Source organism: Crinia signifera, chromosome 7 (genome assembly GCF_055691185.1).
Source record: "Crinia signifera chromosome 7, ASM5569118v1, whole genome shotgun sequence".
Classification (NCBI taxonomy): Eukaryota; Metazoa; Chordata; class Amphibia; order Anura; family Myobatrachidae; genus Crinia; species Crinia signifera.
Window position 1 is genome coordinate 14,038,233 of NC_139223.1, and position 20,534 is coordinate 14,058,766.

The 20,534-nt window shown below is 44.9% G+C and overlaps 1 protein-coding gene across 2 annotated transcripts in view; it reads left to right on the forward strand.

Annotated features, from left to right (window-relative positions):
- The window catches only part of SETD1A (SET domain containing 1A, histone lysine methyltransferase), a 36,407-nt gene extending 25,389 nt beyond the window's left edge, over positions 1–11,018 (forward strand). For both annotated transcript variants that reach the window (XM_083152359.1, XM_083152360.1), the window contains exons 17-19: positions 3,284–3,403; positions 9,276–9,413; positions 9,592–11,018. In XM_083152359.1, the coding sequence (XP_083008485.1) occupies positions 3,284–3,403; positions 9,276–9,413; positions 9,592–9,765 (432 nt within the window). In that variant the 3' untranslated portion in view covers positions 9,766–11,018. The remainder of the gene's footprint in view (positions 1–3,283; positions 3,404–9,275; positions 9,414–9,591) is intronic.
- The last annotated feature ends 9,516 nt before the right edge of the window (positions 11,019–20,534 follow it).

A 20,534-nucleotide genomic window follows, 5' to 3' on the forward strand; every position in this document is an offset into this window, starting at 1 on the left:
ACACCAGAGGGCGCTGTTATGCAGAAGTGATGAGTGGTGTGGTGTAACGTGTGCAGTGTGTGGAGAATAGATCTGAGCAGCACTAGGTGTGTCATCCAATACGCTGGCTGCTGAAGGTAAGGATGGGTAAAACACCAGAGGGCGCTGTTATGCAGGAGTGATGAGTGGTGTGGTGTAACGTGTGCAGTGTGTGGAGAATGGATCTGAGCAGCACTAGGTGTGTCATCCAATACGCTGGCTGCTGAAGGTAAGGATGGGTAGAACAGCAGAGGGCGCTGTTATGCAGCAGTGATGAGTGGTGTGGTGTAACGCGTGCAGTGTGTGGAGAATGGATCTGAGCAGCACTAGGTGTGTCATCCAATACGCTGGCTGCTGAAGGTAAGGATGGGTAGAACAGCAGAGGGCGCTGTTATGCAGCAGTGATGAGTGGTGTGGTGTAACGCATGCAGTGTGTGGAGAATGGATCTGAGCAGCACTAGGTGTGTCATCCAATACGCTGGCTGCTGAAGGTAAGGATGGGTAGAACAGCAGAGGGCGCTGTTATGCAGGAGTGATGAGTGGTGTGGTGTAACGCATGCAGTGTGTGGAGAGTAGATCTGAGCAGCTCTAGGTGTGTCATCCAATATGCTGGCTGCTGAAGGTAAGGATGGGTAGAACACCAGAGGGTGCTGTTATGCAGAAGTGATGAGTGGTGTGGTGTAACGCGTGCAGTGTGTGGAGAATGGATCTGAGCAGCACTAGGTGTGTCATCCAATACGCTGGCTGCTGAAGGTAAGGATGGGTAGAACAGCAGAGGGTGCTGTTATGCAGAAGTGATGAGTGGTGTGGTGTAACGCATGCAGTGTGTGGAGAGTGGATCTGAGCAGCACTAGGTGTGTCATCCAATACGCTGGCTGCTGAAGGTAAGGATGGGTAAAACACCAGAGGGCGCTGTTATGCAGAAGTGATGAGTGGTGTGGTGTAACGTGTGCAGTGTGTGGAGAATGGATCTGAGCAGCACTAGGTGTGTCATCCAATACGCTGGCTGCTGAAGGTAAGGATGGGTAGAACAGCAGAGGGCGCTGTTATGCAGCAGTGATGAGTGGTGTGGTGTAACGTGTGCAGTGTGTGGAGAATGGATCTGAGCAGCACTAGGTGTGTCATCCAATACGCTGGCTGCTGAAGGTAAGGATGGGTAGAACAGCAGAGGGCGCTGTTATGCAGCAGTGATGAGTGGTGTGGTGTAACGTGTGCAGTGTGTGGAGAATGGATCTGAGCAGCACTAGGTGTGTCATCCAATACGCTGGCTGCTGAAGGTAAGGATGGGTAGAACAGCAGAGGGCGCTGTTATGCAGCAGTGATGAGTGGTGTGGTGTAACGTGTGCAGTGTGTGGAGAATGGATCTGAGCAGCACTAGGTGTGTCATCCAATACGCTGGCTGCTGAAGGTAAGGATGGGTAGAACAGCAGAGGGCGCTGTTATGCAGCAGTGATGAGTGGTGTGGTGTAACGCATGCAGTGTGTGGAGAGTGGATCTGAGCAGCACTAGGTGTGTCATCCAATACGCTGGCTGCTGAAGGTAAGGATGGGTAAAACACCAAAGGGCGCTGTTATGCAGAAGTGATGAGTGGTGTGGTGTAACGCGTGCAGTGTGTGGAGAATGGATCTGAGCAGCACTAGGTGTGTCATCCAATACGCTGGCTGCTGAAGGTAAGGATGGGTAGAACAGCAGAGGGCGCTGTTATGCAGCAGTGATGAGTGGTGTGGTGTAACGCATGCAGTGTGTGGAGAGTAGATCTGAGCAGCACTAGGTGTGTCATCCAATACGCTGGCTGCTGAAGGTAAGGATGGGTAAAACACCAGAGGGCGCTGTTATGCAGGAGTGATGAGTGGTGTGGTGTAACGTGTGCAGTGTGTGGAGAATGGATCTGAGCAGCACTAGGTGTGTCATCCAATACGCTGGCTGCTGAAGGTAAGGATGGGTAGAACAGCAGAGGGCGCTGTTATGCAGCAGTGATGAGTGGTGTGGTGTAACGTGTGCAGTGTGTGGAGAATGGATCTGAGCAGCACTAGGTGTGTCATCCAATACGCTGGCTGCTGAAGGTAAGGATGGGTAGAACAGCAGAGGGCGCTGTTATGCAGCAGTGATGAGTGGTGTGGTGTAACGTGTGCAGTGTGTGGAGAATGGATCTGAGCAGCACTAGGTGTGTCATCCAATACGCTGGCTGCTGAAGGTAAGGATGGGTAGAACAGCAGAGGGCGCTGTTATGCAGCAGTGATGAGTGGTGTGGTGTAACACGTGCAGTGTGTGGAGAGTGGATCTGAGCAGCACTAGGTGTGTCATCCAATACGCCGGCTGCTGAAGGTAAGGATGGGTAGAACAGCAGAGGGCGCTGTTATGCAGCAGTGATGAGTGGTGTGGTGTAACGCATGCAGTGTGTGGAGAATGGATCTGAGCAGCACTAGGTGTGTCATCCAATACGCTGGCTGCTGAAGGTAAGGATGGGTAGAACAGCAGAGGGCGCTGTTATGCAGCAGTGATGAGTGGTGTGGTGTAACGTGTGCAGTGTGTGGAGAATGGATCTGAGCAGCACTAGGTGTGTCATCCAATACGCTGGCTGCTGAAGGTAAGGATGGGTAGAACAGCAGAGGGCGCTGTTATGCAGCAGTGATGAGTGGTGTGGTGTAACGTGTGCAGTGTGTGGAGAATGGATCTGAGCAGCACTAGGTGTGTCATCCAATACGCTGGCTGCTGAAGGTAAGGATGGGTAGAACAGCAGAGGGCGCTGTTATGCAGCAGTGATGAGTGGTGTGGTGTAACGTGTGCAGTGTGTGGAGAATGGATCTGAGCAGCACTAGGTGTGTCATCCAATACGCTGGCTGCTGAAGGTAAGGATGGGTAGAACAGCAGAGGGCGCTGTTATGCAGCAGTGATGAGTGGTGTGGTGTAACACGTGCAGTGTGTGGAGAGTGGATCTGAGCAGCACTAGGTGTGTCATCCAATACGCCGGCTGCTGAAGGTAAGGATGGGTAGAACAGCAGAGGGCGCTGTTATGCAGGAGTGATGAGTGGTGTGGTGTAACACGTGCAGTGTGTGGAGAATGGATCTGAGCAGCACTAGGTGTGTCATCCAATACGCTGGCTGCTGAAGGTAAGGATGGGTATAACACCAGAGGGCGCTGTTATGCAGGAGTGATGAGTGGTGTGGTGTAACGTGTGCAGTGTGTGGAGAATGGATCTGAGCAGCACTAGGTGTGTCATCCATGTGAATACACCGTCTGTGACGTGTCACTGTTTCCTTGTAGTTCCGGAAGAAGAAGCTACGGTTCGGCCGCAGCCGCATCCATGAGTGGGGTCTCTTTGCTATGGAGCCCATTGCAGCAGATGAGATGGTGATAGAGTATGTCGGACAGAACATACGGCAGGTGAGCGCACGCTCCGTTTCTCCCACCAGCTGGCCCTGTATCCTACGCAGAGATACTAAGCCCTGTGCTAAATAACTTTTCTTCAGAAGAGCATTTGTAGGGGGATCTTAACCAGTGTTCTTTTTTTAAATCCCCAAAACATGTTTGTTTGGGGGGGGGGGGGGGGGGGGGGGGGGGGGGGTTGGTGCCAGCATTTTAAATATCTGCAGATTTATCTGACATCTACCACAATCCCTAGAAACAGACAGAATGTGGCAACAGATAAGAACCACTTGACCCATCTCATGTTCCCCCAATTCCCTTCTTTGCTCCACATTACAGAACTGGGCACAGTATCTAGATGAGGCGGTACCAGTGACCTATACAGAACTGGGCACGGTATCTAGATGAGGCCGCACCAGTGACCTATACAGAACTGGACACAGTATCTAGATGAGGCCGTACCAGTGACCTATACAGGACTGGGCACAGTATCTAGATGAGGCCGCACCAGTGACCTATACAGAACTGGGCACAGTAGCTAGATGAGGCCGCACCAGTGACCTATACAGAACTGGGCACAGTATCTAGATGAGGCCGCACCAGTGACCTATACAGGACTGGGCACAGTATCTAGATGAGGCCGCACCAGTGACCTATACAGAACTGGGCGCAGTATATAGATGAGGTCGCACCAGTGACCTATACAGAACTGGGCACAGTATATAGATGAGGCGGTACCAGTGACCTATACAGAACTGGGCGCAGTATATAGATGAGGTCGCACCAGTGACCTATACAGAACTGGGCACAGTATATAGATGAGGCGGTACCAGTGACCTATACAGAACTGGGCACAGTATATAGATGAGGCCGTACCAGTGGCCTATACAGAACTGGGCACAGTATATAGATGAGGCCGCACCAGTGACCTATACAGAACTGGGCACAGTATCTAGATGAGGCCGCACCAGTGACCTATACAGAACTGGACACAGTATATAGATGAGGCCGCACCAGTGACCTATACAGAACCGGGCACAGTATCTAGATGAGGCCGCACCAGTGACCTATATAGAACTGGGCACAGTATCTAGATGAGGCCGCACCAGTGACCTATACAGCACTGGACACAGTGTCTAGATGAGGCCGCACCAGTGACCTGTACAGAACTGGGCACAGTATATAGATGAGGCTGCACCAGTGACCTATACAGGACTGGGCACAGTATCTAGATGAGGCCGCACCAGTGACCTATACAGAACTGGGCACAGTATCTAGATGAGGCCGCACCAGTGACCTATATAGAGCTGGGCACAGTATCTAGATGAGGCCGCACCAGTGACCTATACAGAACCGGGCACAGTATCTAGATGAGGCCGCACATGTGACCCATACAGAACTGGGCACAGTATCTAGATGAGGCAGCACCAGTGACCTATACAGAACTGGGCACAGTATCTAGATAAGGCCGCACCAGTGACCTATACAGAACCGGGCACAGTATCTAGATGAGGCCGCACCAGTGACCTATACAGAACTGGGCACAGTATCTAGATGAGGCCGCACCAGGGACCTATACAGTACTGGGAACAGTATCTAGATGAGGCCGTACCAGTGACCTATACAGAACCGGGCACAGTATCTAGGTGAGGCTGCACCTGTGACCTATACAGAACTGGGCACAGTATCTAGATGAGGCCGCACCAGTGACCTATACAGAACTGGGCACAGTATATAGATGAGGCCGTACCAGTGACCTATACAGAACAGGACACAGTATCTACATGAGGCCGCACCAGTGACCTATACAGAACTGGGCACAGTATCTAGATGAGGCCGCACCAGTGACCTATACAGAACTGGGCACAGTATCTAGATGAGGCCGTACCAGTGACCTATACAGAACAGGACACAGTATCTACATGAGGCCGCACCAGTGACCTATACAGAACTGGGCACAGTATCTAGATGAGGCCGCACCAGTGGCCTATACAGAACTGGGCACAGTATCTAGATGAGGCCGCACCAGTGACCTACACAGAACTGGGCACAGTATCTAGATGAGGTGGTACCAGTGACCTATACAGAACAGGACACAGTATCTACATGAGGCCGCACCAGTGACCTATACAGAACTGGGCACAGTATCTAGATAAGGCCGCACCAGTGACCTATACAGAACTGGGCACAGTATCTAGATGAGGTGGTACCAGTGACCTATACAGAACAGGACACAGTATCTACATGAGGCCGCACCAGTGACCTATACAGAACTGGGCACAGTATCTAGATAAGGCCGCACCAGTGACCTATACAGAACTGGGCACAGTATCTAGATGAGGCCGTACCAGTGACCTATACAGAACAGGACACAGTATCTACATGAGGCCGCACCAGTGACCTATACAGAACTGGGCACAGTATCTAGATAAGGCCGCACCAGTGACCTATACAGGACTGGGCACAGTATCTAGATGAGGCCACAACAGTGACCTATACAGAACTGGGCACAGTATCTACATGAGGCCGCACCAGTGACCTATACAGAACTGGGCACAGTATCTAGATAAGGCCGCACCAGTGACCTATACAGAACTGGGCACAGTATCTAGATGAGGTCGTACCAGTGACCTATACAGAACTGGGCACAGCATCTAGATGAGGCCGCACCAGTGACCTATACAGAACTGGGCACAGCATCTAGGTGAGGCCGCACCAGTGACCTATACAGAACTGGGCACAGTATCTAGATGAGGTCGTACCAGTGACCTATACAGAACTGGGCACAGCATCTAGATGAGGCCGCACCAGTGACCTATACAGAACTGGGCACAGTATCTAGATGAGGCCGCACCAGTGACCTATACAGAACTGGGCACAGTATCTATATGAGGCCGCACCAGTGACCTATACAGAACTGGGCACAGTATCTAGATGAGGCCGTACCAGTGGCCTATACAGAACTGGGCACAGTATCTAGATGAGGCCGCACCAGTGGCCTATACAGAACTGGGCACAGTATCTAGATGAGGCCGTACCAGTGGCCTATACAGAACTGGGCACAGCATCTAGATGAGGCCGCACCAGTGACCTATACAGAACTGGACACAGTATCTAGATGAGGCCGCACCAGTGACCTATACAGAACTGGGCACAGTACCTAGATGAGGCAGCACCAGTGACCTATACAGAACCGGGCACAGTATCTAGATGAGGCCGCACATGTGACCCATACAGAACTGGGCACAGTATCTAGATGAGGCCGCACCAGTGACCTATACAGAACCGGGCACAGTATATAGATGAGGCCGCACCTGTGACCTATACAGAACTGGGCACAGTATCTAGGTGAGGCCGCACCAGTGACCTATACAGAACTGGGCACAGTATCTAGATGAGGCCGTACCAGTGACCTATACAGAACTGGGCACAGTATCTAGATGAGGCCGCACCAGTGACCTATACAGAACTGGGCACAGTATCTAGATGAGGCCGCACCAGTGACCTATACAGAACTGGGCACAGCATCTAGGTGAGGCCGCACCAGTGACCTATACAGAACTGGGCACAGTATCTAGATGAGGTCGTACCAGTGACCTATACAGAACCGGGCACAGTGTGTAGATGAGGCCGCACCAGTGACCTATACAGAACTGGGCACAGGATCTAGATGAGGCCGCACCAGTGACCTATACAGAACTGGGCACAGCATCTAGGTGAGGCTGCACCTGTGACCTATACAGAACTGGGCACAGTATCTAGGTGAGGCCGCACCAGTGACCTATACAGAACTGGGCACAGTATCTAGATGAGGCCGTACCAGTGACCTATACAGAACAGGACACAGTATCTACATGAGGCCGCACCAGTGACCTATACAGAACTGGGCACAGTATCTAGATAAGGCCGCACCAGTGACCTATACAGAACTGGGCACAGTATCTAGATGAGGTCGTACCAGTGACCTATACAGAACTGGGCACAGCATCTAGATGAGGCCGCACCAGTGACCTATACAGAACTGGGCACAGCATCTAGGTGAGGCCGCACCAGTGACCTATACAGAACTGGGCACAGTATCTAGATGAGGTCGTACCAGTGACCTATACAGAACCGGGCACAGTGTGTAGATGAGGCCGCACCAGTGACCTATACAGAACTGGGCACAGGATCTAGATGAGGCCGCACCAGTGACCTATACAGAACTGGGCACAGCATCTAGGTGAGGCCGCACCAGTGACCTATACAGAACTGGGCACAGTATCTAGATGAGGTCGTACCAGTGACCTATACAGAACTGGGCACAGCATCTAGATGAGGCCGCACCAGTGACCTATACAGAACTGGGCACAGTATCTAGATGAGGCCGCACCAGTGGCCTATACAGAACTGGGCACAGTATCTAGATGAGGCCGTACCAGTGGCCTATACAGAACTGGGCACAGTATCTAGATGAGGCCGCACCAGTGGCCTATACAGAACTGGGCACAGTATCTAGATGAGGCCGTACCAGTGGCCTATACAGAACTGGGCACAGCATCTAGATGAGGCCGCACCAGTGACCTATACAGAACTGGACACAGTATCTAAGTGAGGCCGCACCAGTGACCTATACAGAACTGGGCACAGTAGCTAGATGAGGCCGTACCAGTGACCTATACAGAACTGGGCACAGTAGCTAGATGAGGCCGTACCAGTGACCTATACAGAACTGGGCACAGTATATAGATGAGGCCGCACCAGTGACCTATACAGAACTGTACACAGTAGCTAGATGAGGTGGTATTAATGACCTTTAAAGTGTCATCATTACTTTGATCTTCCTGCTGCTGATTCCTCTCCCTATGCACTAAGGGTCTGACTTGCCTCCTCCTGGTTTTGTTACATTGCCTACCTGCATTTATGTCACCTGAAGTAATGACTCCTCGATCCCTTTCCATATTTTAGTATGAAACTGTAGTTGCCATGTTCTTGACCATTCCTTAAATTTACACCTCCTGCCAAAAGGGATGCTGTCCCTTCAATACCATTTACCAGGCTGCTGTGTGCGGGTGTCGCATGGCATCAGAAATTAACAAAATCTTTTTCTGTATGTGACCTTTATTGATTAAAAAGAAACCTTTTTTTAAATTTTATTTATTATTATTTCTATAATTTTGCATGCCTTTATTAATGTGACTATTTTCTAACAAATTCCACTTAATAGCTGTAGCCGATCCAGTTACGCCACAGAACTATAATATAGTATTGTTTGGTTATTTACTCTGCTCCATATGATAAGTATTTCTTGTGAGGGCCATCGTCTGAAGCATCCTGGTGGTGGGACTCTGTAGTCTTCTGCTGATACCATTGTCTTCACCACATAGTCTCATTAGTTGAAAGTTTTCATAACGTCTACTCCTATAGTGTTAAACATTCAGGTAAACAAGATTAATGTTCCGGCCTGTGGGAGGCAGGTCACTATAAATGTACGTTTTACTGGAGGCAAAGCATTGACATCCTCCCGGCATCTGGTTCTAGCTCAGGATCCACCAACCCACAGAGAACTGTGCCCTTATATTTAGGGAGACAAACACATTAAGTAATTATTAAAGCACTGGGGTTCTTGACATATGTATAATATATGTTTAGTGTCCGTGAAACACTGCCATCTATTGGCAGAATGTAAAACTGTATCTACTAGCTTTGAAAGCATTAGCTTCGAGCGGGCTTACTAGTTCTATTGTAATTAAATATGTAGACAGTGGTATGTTGTAGAGATTGACATTAATGAAAAGTAACTGGTATCATTCCATATTGACTGCGACATAATCATTTGTGTTAATAGTACAATGCTTTTATGCCTTATAAAGGAATTTTGTGGTGTAATCCTATTATGATCACTGTACAGGTGGTGGCCGACATGAGGGAGAAGCGATATTCCCAGGAAGGAATTGGTAGCAGCTATCTGTTCCGGGTTGACCAGGACACCATTATAGATGCCACCAAATGCGGGAACCTGGCCCGATTTATAAACCACTGTTGCACGGTAAGAGGCGTGACTGCCGTCCCTCCATGTCCTTAGCGATATGGAGCTGTGGTACTTGACATTTGAGTGTTTATTTGCCTCCATGATTATGTTTAGACTGCAAATTATATGTTATATGTATATTTGTCTTTTAGTCCTCTTTTTAAACATCTCTCCTCCTTTTTTTCCCATATTACAGCCTAACTGTTACGCCAAAGTGATCACGATTGAGTCCCAAAAGAAAATAGTAATTTACTCTAAGCAAGCAATAGGAGTGAACGAGGAGATAACGTACGACTACAAGTTCCCCATCGAGGAGAACAAGATTCCCTGTCTATGTGGGACTGAGAACTGCCGGGGCACCTTGAATTAACTACGTGCCTTGTGCCAGCTCCTGTCTTCGGCTCTGTAGCACTGATTACGGTGGCCAAAACAAAGTGGTGAATGGAATGGGCCAAATTCTTTTTTCAGGAGCCCAAGGAGAAGGAAATGGGTCTTTAAAGTGTAAATGGGGAGAATGTGGCATTTTGCTGGTGCCCATCGCGGTGCCTGGTACAAGGATTAGTGACATTGTCTTCTCTTGATATTTAGAGTTTTTTTTCCTAATTACTTTCTCTGTTTCTGAGATATTAAAGATCCCCTTTAAGCTGTGCACCGCCTGAAACATTTCCAACTCAGAGGTCCTGGGAGTGACCATTTTGACTTCCGCATATCCACGATCAGGACAAAGGACTGTGTAACGCACAAGCCCACCTTCAATGAGGACATTTCATTGACTTGGATCTGTTACGGCCTTTCCCAAGGATGGGGCTAATTGACGGTGAATAAGATTGGCCCCTGAGCCTCTTTTGTTGTGCACCAATTTGTCCCTCTCATACCTGTATATACGAGCACACTACGCTATGTTCATATGTATATAAAGCTGACTGCAAACTCTGCAATGACCCATAGACAGGTCAATGACATTGCGGTGGTGAAACAGACCACCGAAGCCACCCAGACCGGCCCACACACCCCTCACCCTTCCATTTCTCAGAGTGGTAACGGGTATCTCCCCTGGGTATAGCTTGCTTGGTCGATTTTTATTTTTGAAGATCTTCTCTGTCCTTTATCCTACAGCCATGTCTCGCTCATTATTAATTCGCTGCTCAATCTCCGTTTATTTTAGTTCCAACTAATTGAAAACCAGTTTTTGGGCCTTTTTAATTTATTTTGATAACTTTTTTAAATTTCAAGCTTTTACCCGTCCAGTCAGGTGACCTGAGGGAATGGGGGGCGGGGGCTAAGGCTCTGCTCTATTTTTAAATTGACTCCACAGTAAAAGACTTAGCTGTTATTTTTAGCATTTCTGTAAAATGCCTCCTTTTAGCAAGTTTAAAAACACATTGGCGAGCAGACATTATCTCCGCACACAGTTACATAGGTGTGTGTATAGAAGTGACCCTATCCGTTCCTGTGACCTTGTGCTACAGACATTTCTCTATTCCTTCGATAATGCAGTTGTCCCTGTGGAGTGTTGGCGCAGTGGGCACTGTGTCTTGTTCTAGGGAGGTGTTGGGGGTCTTCTATGGAGGTAGTTCAGGATTAGAGGCAGGGATCTATGATGGATGGGGGGGGGGGGTGTCAGGCCTGAGAACATTGTATATTCTGTATATTAACTGCTTTGTTTCTTGTAGAAACACGAGTTTATTACCTATACTATACTGTGTGTGTGTCTGATTTTTACTGGGTATCTATTCGGGGGGGGGGGGGGGGGGGGGGGTGTAGTTCTGTCACTGGTCCGCTTCCAGCAGGTGGAAAAGTATGGGTGATATGAACTGCTATGCATTTCTCTCCAATAGAAGTACAGTCACATACGATGCACATAATACAGAGGATGTTGGTAGTTCAGTAACGGACAATGCACATAATACAGAGGATGTAGGTAGTACAGTAACAGACGATGCACATAATACAGAGGATGTCGGTAGTACAGTAACTGACAATGCACATAATACAGAGGATGTCGGTAGTACAGTCACAGACAATGCACATAATACAGAGGATGCAGGGAGTACAGTCACAGACAATGCACATAATACAGAGGATGTAGGTCGTACAGTAACTGACAATGCACATAATACAGAGGATGTTGGTAGTTCAGTAACGGACAATGCACATAATACAGAGGATGTAGGTGGTACAGTAACAGACGATGCACATAATACAGAGGATGTCGGTGGTACAGTAACAGACAATGCACATAATACAGAGGATGTCGGTAGTACAGTAACTGACAATGCACATAAAACAGAGGATGTCGGTAGTACACTAACAGACAATGCACATAATACAGAGGATGTAGGTAGTACAGTAACAGACAATGCACATAATACGGAGGATGTCGGTAGTACAGTAACTGACAATGCACATAATACAGAGGATGTCGGTAGTACAGTCACAGACAATGCACATAATACAGAGGATGTAGGTAGTACAGTAACTGACAATGCACATAATACAGAGGATGTCGGTAGTACAGTAACAGGCAATGCACATAATACAGAGGATGTCTGTAGTACAGTAACAGACAATGCACATAATACAGAGGATGTAGGTAGTACAGTCACAGACAATGCACATAATACAGAGGATGTCGGTTGTACAGTACCAGACAATGCACATAATACAGAGGATGTCGGTTGTACAGTACCAGACAATGCACATAATACAGAGGATGTAGGTAGTACAGTCACAGACAATGCACATAATACAGAGGATGTCTGTAGTACACTAACAGACAATGCACATAATACAGAGGCTGTAGGTCGTACAGTAACAGACAATGCACATAATACAGAGGATGTTGGTAGTACAGTCACAGACAATGCACATAATACAGAGGATGTCGGTAGTACACTAACAGACAATGCACATAATACAGAGGATGCAGGTAGTACAGTAACAGACAATGCACCTAATACAGAGGATGTAGGTCGTACAGTAACAGACAATGCACATAATACAGAGGATGTCGGTAGTACAGTAACGGACAATGTACATAATACAGAGGATGTTGGTAGTACAGTCACAGACAATGCACATAATACAGAGGATGTCGGTAGTACACTAACAGACAATGCACATAATACAGAGGATGCAGGTAGTACAGTAACAGACAATTCACATAATACTGAGGATGTTGGTCGTACAGTAACAGACAATGCACATAATACAGAGGATGTCGGTAGTACAGTTACAGACAATGCACATAATACAGAGGATGTTGGTAGTACAGTCACAGACAATGCACATGATACAGAGGATGTCGGTAGTACACTAACAGACAATGCACATAATACAGAGGATGTCGGTAGTACAGTAACAGACAATGCACATAATACAGAGGATGCCGGTAGTACAGTCACAGACAATGCACATAATACAGAGGATGTCGGTAGTACAGTCACAGACAATGCACATCATACAGAGGATGTCTGTAGTACAGTAACAGACAATGCACATAATACAGAGGATGTGGGTAGTACAGTCACAGACAATGCACATAATACAGAGGATGTAGGCAGTACAGTAACAGACAATGCACATAATACAGAGGATGTCGGTAGTACAGTAACAGACAATGCACATAATACAGAAGATGTCGGTAGTACAGTCACAGACAATGCACATAATACGGAGGATGTCGGTAGTACAGTAACAGACAATGTACATAATACAGAGGATGTAGGTGGTACAGTAACAGACAATGTACATACTACAGAGGATGTAGGTAGTACAGTAACAGACAATGCACATAATACAGAGGATGCTGGTAGTACAGTAACAGACAATGCACATAATACAGAGGATGCAGGGAGTAGAGTAACAGACAATGCACATAATACAGAGGATGTCGGTAGTACAGTCACAGACAATGCACATAATACAGAGGATGCCGGTAGTACAGTAATAGACAATGCACATAATACAGAGGATGCCGGTAGTACAGTAACAGACAATGCACATAATACAGAGGATGCCGGTAGTACAGTAACAGACAATGCACATCATACAGAGGATGTCTGTAGTACAGTAACAGACAATGCACATAATACAGAGGATGTAGGTAGTACAGTCACAGACAATCCACATAATACAGAGGATGTCGGTTGTACAGTACCAGACAATGCACATAATACAGAGGATGTAGGTAGTACAGTCACAGACAATGCACATAATACAGAGGATGTCGGTAGTACAGTAACAGGCAATGCACATAATACAGAGGATGTCTGTAGTACAGTAACAGACAATGCACATAATACAGAGGATGTAGGTAGTACAGTCACAGACAATGCACATAATACAGAGGATGTAGGTAGTACAGTCACAGACAATGCACATAATACAGAGGATGTCGGTAGTACAGTAACAGACAATGCACATAATACAGAGGATGTAGGTAGTACAGTAACAGACAATGCACATAATACAGAGGCTGTAGGTCGTACAGTAACAGACAATGCACATAATACAGAGGATGTTGGTAGTACAGTCACAGACAATGCACATAATACAGAGGATGTCGGTAGTACAGTAACAGACAATGTACATAATACAGAGGATGTAGGTGGTACAGTAACAGACAATGCACATAATACAGAGGATGTAGGTCGTACAGTAACAGACAATGCACATAATACAGAGGATGTTGGTAGTACAGTCACAGACAATGTACATAATACAGAGGATGTAGGTCGTACAGTAACAGACAATGCACATAATACAGAGGATGTCGGTAGTACAGTAACAGACAATTCACATAATACTGAGGATGTTGGTCGTACAGTAACAGACAATGCACATAATACAGAGGATGTCGGTAGTACAGTCACAGACAATTCACATAATACTGAGGATGTCGGTCGTACAGTAACAGACAATGCACATAATACAGAGGATGTCGGTCGTACAGTAACAGACAATGCACATAATACAGAGGATGTCGGTAGTACAGTCACAGACAATGCACATAATACAGAGGATGTTGGTAGTACAGTCACAGACAATGCACATGATACAGAGGATGTCGGTAATACACTAACAGACAATGCACATGATACAGAGGATGTCGGTAGTACAGTAACAGACAATGCACATAATACAGAGGATGCCGGTAGTACAGTCACAGACAATGCACATAATACAGAGGATGACGGTAGTACAGTAACAGACAATGCACATCATACAGAGGATGTCTGTAGTACAGTAACAGACAATGCACATAATACAGAGGATGTGGGTAGTACAGTCACAGACAATGCACATAATACAGAGGATGTAGGCAGTACAGTAACAGACAATGAACATAATACAGAGGATGCAGGGAGTAGAGTAACAGACAATGCACATCATACAGAGGATGTCGGTAGTACAGTAACAGACAATGCACATAATACAGAGGATGTCGGTAGTACAGTCACAGACAATGCACATAATACAGAGGATGCTGGTAGTACAGTAACAGACAATGTACATACTACAGAGGATGTAGGTAGTACAGTAACAGACAATGCACATAATACAGAGGCTGTAGGTCGTACAGTAACAGACAATGCACATAATACAGAGGATGTTGGTAGTTCAGTCACAGACAATGCACATAATACAGAGGATGTTGGTAGTACAGTCACAGACAATGCACATAATACAGAGGATGTTGGTAGTACAGTCACAGACAATGCACATAACACAGAGGATGTTGGTAGTACAGTAACAGACAATGCACATAACACAGAGGATGTTGGTCGTACAGTCACAGACAATGCACATAATACAGAGGATGTAGGTCGTACAGTAACAGACAATGCACATAATACAGAGGATGTCTGTAGTACAGTCACAGACAATGCACATAATACAGAGGATGCTGGTAGTACAGTAACAGACAATGTACATACTACAGAGGATGTCGGTAGTACAGTAACAGACAATGCACATAATACAGAGGATGTAGGTAGTACAGTAACAGACAATGCACATAATACAGAGGCTGTAGGTCGTACAGTAACAGACAATGCACATAATATAGAGGATGTTGGTAGTACAGTAACAGACAATGCACATAACACAGAGGATGTTGGTAGTACAGTAACAGACAATGCCCATAATACAGAGGATGTCGGTAGTCAGTAACAGACAATGCACATAATACAGAGGATGTTGGTAGTACAGTAACAGACAATGCACATAACACAGAGGATGTTGGTAGTACAGTAACAGACAATGCCCATAATACAGAGGATGTCGGTAGTACAGTCACAGACAATGTACATAATACAGAGGATGTAGGTCGTACAGTAACAGACAATGCACATAATACAGAGGATGTAGGTAGTACAGTAACAGACAATGCACATAATACAGAGGATGTCGGTAGTACAGTAACAGACAATGCACATAATACAGAGGATGTCGGTAGTACAGTAACAGACAATGCACATAATACAGAGAATGGTGGTAGTACAGTAACAGACAATGCACATAATACAGAGGATGTTGGTAGTACAGTAACAGACAATGCACATAACACAGAGGATGTTGGTAGTACAGTAACAGACAATGCACATAATACAGAGGATGTCGGTAGTACAGTCACAGACAATGTACATAATACAGAGGATGTAGGTCGTACAGTAACAGACAATGCACATAATACAGAGGATGTAGGTAGTACAGTAACAGACAATGCACATAATACAGAGGATGTCGGTAGTACAGTAACAGACAATGCACATAATACAGAGGATGTCTGTAGTACAGTAACAGACAATTCACATAATACTGAGGATGTTGGTCGTACAGTAACAGACAATGCACATAATACAATGTGAATTTTGGCTCCATCCAGGTGGTATAATGTGAATTTTGGCTCAAACCGGGGAGGCATGATGTGAATTTGGGATTATTTCGGGTGGTATAATGTGAATTTTGGCTCATTCCATGTGAATTTTTTTGCTCATTCTGTGTCGCGTAAGGGGAATTTTGGCTCTTTCCGCTTGGTATAATGTTTAAGGGGCAAGTGTAAGGGGGACTACTACTGTTTTGCATAATGTGTATAAGGGGCATATGGCATGGTACACTACACTCAAGGACATGCCCCCTTTTGAGTGGCAGCACCCTCTTTTTCTGGAGTGTGCACATAACTTCAATCTTCAATTTTCCATACCTTACCATACCCCCACTTCAAAATTTCCACTTCGACCACTGCACATACATATATAAGTAGCGCACCTCACACACTGACACATTGCACAGATACAGTACAACACAACACGCACACACAGTACACCGAACCACATGCACTTTAACACACACAAAAACAGTACACCACACACAAAAAAAATGCATCATAGGTGCTAAATCTCAGGAGTGGATGTGGAATTCATCAACACACACAAATGATCAGGAGTGGTGCGTTTCAAACAACAACACCACATCTGATTTCATTGCTGGCATTGAGTATCAATCCAAACACATTCTTACATTATGGTGGAGGCTTTAACAAATTATAATCTTGGGCCTCTGGCACAGCATAAGATTACATTTTACAGCAATTTAAAAAAAAAAAACCCCCCAAGGTTTCCCGGGCAACGCCGGACTGGTCAGCTAGTGTGTGTGTATGTGTATATATATATATATATATATATATATATATATATATATATATATATATATATATATATATATATATATATATATATATATACCAACAATAGTGTCTTCAGTGCCCTATAATTATAGATGTCTTAAATTATAATTGATGTATAAAATAGATAAAAGAATATAAAAACAATATACACTTGAAGCTTCTTGTTTCTTGTGGAATAAATTTTATTTTTATTTTCACAGAGCTTTAAGACAGAACCCAACGCGTTTCATCTCGCTTGGAGACTTCATCAGGTTTTTTTTCTTATAGACATTAAATGCCCATTAAGGCTCTGAAACAATTGATGTTGTTCTATTGGTCGAATAAAAAACTGGACTCAGTCCTCTACAGTGGTAAATACCTTGTGTTATTAGAATAAGACACAAACGTCTTTGGGTGTTATCACACCTGTGTATTGAAGGCTCAAAAAAGGTAACTATAACCGTCTCAGTACATAAAGATATTCAAAGTTCCAGTATACACCTGTATACCTGTATAGCTCCTGAGTGTGTGTGCTCTCTGAGATCCAGCCAGTCAGAGAGCACACACACTCAGGAGCTATACAGGGAATATTTTCTAATTCCTTTTGGCCCTAACGGGAATTTATACACTGAAAAGGTGGTTGAATGAACTTATGTGTATACTGGAACTTTGAATATCTTTATGTACTGAGACGGTTATAGTTACCTTTTTTGAGCCTTCAATACACAGGTGTGATAACACCCAAAGACGTTTGTGTCTTATTCTAATAACACAAGGTATTTACCACTGTAGAGGACTGAGTCAAGTTTTTTATTCGACCAATAGAACAACATCAATTGTTTCAGAGCCTTAATGGGCATTTAATGTCTATAAGAAAAAACCCCTGATGAAGTCTCCAAGCGAGATGAAACGCGTAGGGTTCTGTCTTAAAGCTCTGTGAAAATAAAAATAAAATTTATTCCACAAGAAACAAGAAGCTTCAAGTGTATATTGTTTTTATATTCTTTTATCTATTTTATACATCAATTATAATTTAAGACATCTATAATTATAGGGCACTGAAGACACTATTGTTGGTGTTTATGTGTAGTAGTAGTTCCTACTAGTGGGGAACTAAGTTTCTACAGCAACCTATTAATTTCTCTATTAGCGCAAATTGGAGAACTTGTTCTGTATATATGTATATATATATATATATATATATATATATATATATATATATATATATATATATATATATATATATATATATATATATATATATAATCTTTAGTGGTATAGGCACCTCATCCATGCACCAGCAGGTGGCCAATACCGCCCTGGTCATAGTCTCTGTACTAAATGCACTGATCAGGGTGTTTGAGTAAATTTGTATTGATTTTATGATGGATAAATCAGGGAGATTGAAGGTATCACATATAACAGAGCCGGTTGTCGTAGAGCGTATACATAAAATCCTAAGCATACATCAGACATATGCAGAATATCCGGGCACATGGAAGGATATCATATGTAGGTTGCATCAGTACAATGGACATAAATTCATCAGAACATTGAAAACTTGGATGAGGCAGCCTGGAACCTTTTACATCTCTGTAGAAAAGAGCTAATGGATTTGCTATGGGATATCTAATTAATAATTACTTGTGGATTTTGTTTCACGTGCCTCAGGCAGGCAAAACAAAATTCTGGAAAGAAGCCCCGTTTCATACAAAAATAGGGTTTCGACCGTGAAAATGCACAATTCACTGAAACTGTTTTCGTAAACCATTTTTATTCTCAGGGACCTCATAGAGGGTTTGGCAGAAAAAATAAAATATTTGGGGCGTAAAATTATAATTTTTATTTGTTTTGCTCCCAATCATAATTCCTTGTTAATTGGATACCCCCTTAGATTCAGCTTTGCAAAATATGTACAAATATTTATAATAATAATGTAATATTAACTGAAGAAAACCAGGCATTGAGTTCTGGACTATCTGGTGCCTCCTGGGTTGCGCTATGCAGTCCTCATATTATGCACCCGACATTCCCAAAGTCAGTGACGGGTTATGACATTTAGACCAGTTCGCATTGGTGTGGCCCCCAAACCTCTGCAGCCTATCAGGGGTAATGTGTTAAATAAACAATTGTAGCTGTTGTAATCTAACAAGCATTGGACATGCCAGAGCAGAAGTCCGCATACACGGGTGGCCTACATCTAATTCTGAGGTATGCCTAAGCTTTGGTAAGCAGGAAAGGCCACTCCACAGAACCGGATGCTTTGGCTGCCATTCAAGTAGACGATGACGAAGGTGGATTCCTCCCTATTGGAAGCCTGAAGGTGAGTATAGAGCCGCTGACAGAGGTGGGTTCTCTTAGCATAAGACCAGCCTGGTTGGATGGATGACATGCATGGGGGGGGTAAGAGAGAGGCAACATAGTACGAGTGCTGAGGATGTTACCTTGTACAGTGCCACCGGTAAGAATGGAGTGAAGGATATGGGCAGTGCCACCAGCACAGGTGGTTGGTTATCACTGAATGCCAGAGGTGCACTGAGTGTTGTGGAAAACCTTACAGAGCTGGTACTATAATAAGGACCATGGATGGTATATCAGGGGGTTATGGTATAGTAGTTGGTCGACAATGTCTAGGTCAACAAACCCTCGGTCAACGTTGATAGAAGATCGACAAAAGCAAATGTGAGGTTTTTTTGCTGTCAACATGGAACCCACTTGACACACTACTAACTCTATGCCCACTTGGATGGTAAATTATCAAGTTGGTCTAAAAAAAAATTGAAAAACTCGTGTCAACTGTTTCAGTGTCGACCATGTTAATGTTGAGCTTTAACTCGGCCAATCGGGATGAAGCAAAGATGAGGTTATTTCTAGGAATAGCCACAGTTTTCAGGAAAATTGGTTCAGTAGTTTTTGTGCCAACCTGGAACCAACAGGCGGATCCGATGTTAGTATAGATCGCTTTATCATACAACTGTCATCTAGTGATCATATACCACCAGTAGGGGGAGATAGTGAGTCTGGCATTTATATAGCACACATAGAAACCCATTTGGGTCTGCTTTTGTGATCAAAAAGGGGCATTACAGATACCTCCGATAACTGCTGCGTTCCAGCCATGCATACATTCAGGGGGTCATTCACATTTGTGGGTACCCTCCGGAAAACACCCCAAAATATTATTTGATAAAAAGGCGCCTTAGTCTTGCAGAGTGTGGACTAACTGCAGATGTTCACCCCCAGAGTCCTGCGTCTTTCTCCCCCAATCAGCGGCCCTGAGATAATGATCCATCCATTAATCTATAATAACTGTATATTATTTATTTATTTATTAACAGTTTCTTATATAACGCACACAGATTCCGCAGCGCTTTACAAATATGGGACTTATTTACATCATCAGAGTTTGCTGCAACTTTGACGTTGATGTAATAATTAATATTTGTGCAGCGCACACATTATGCTGTGAT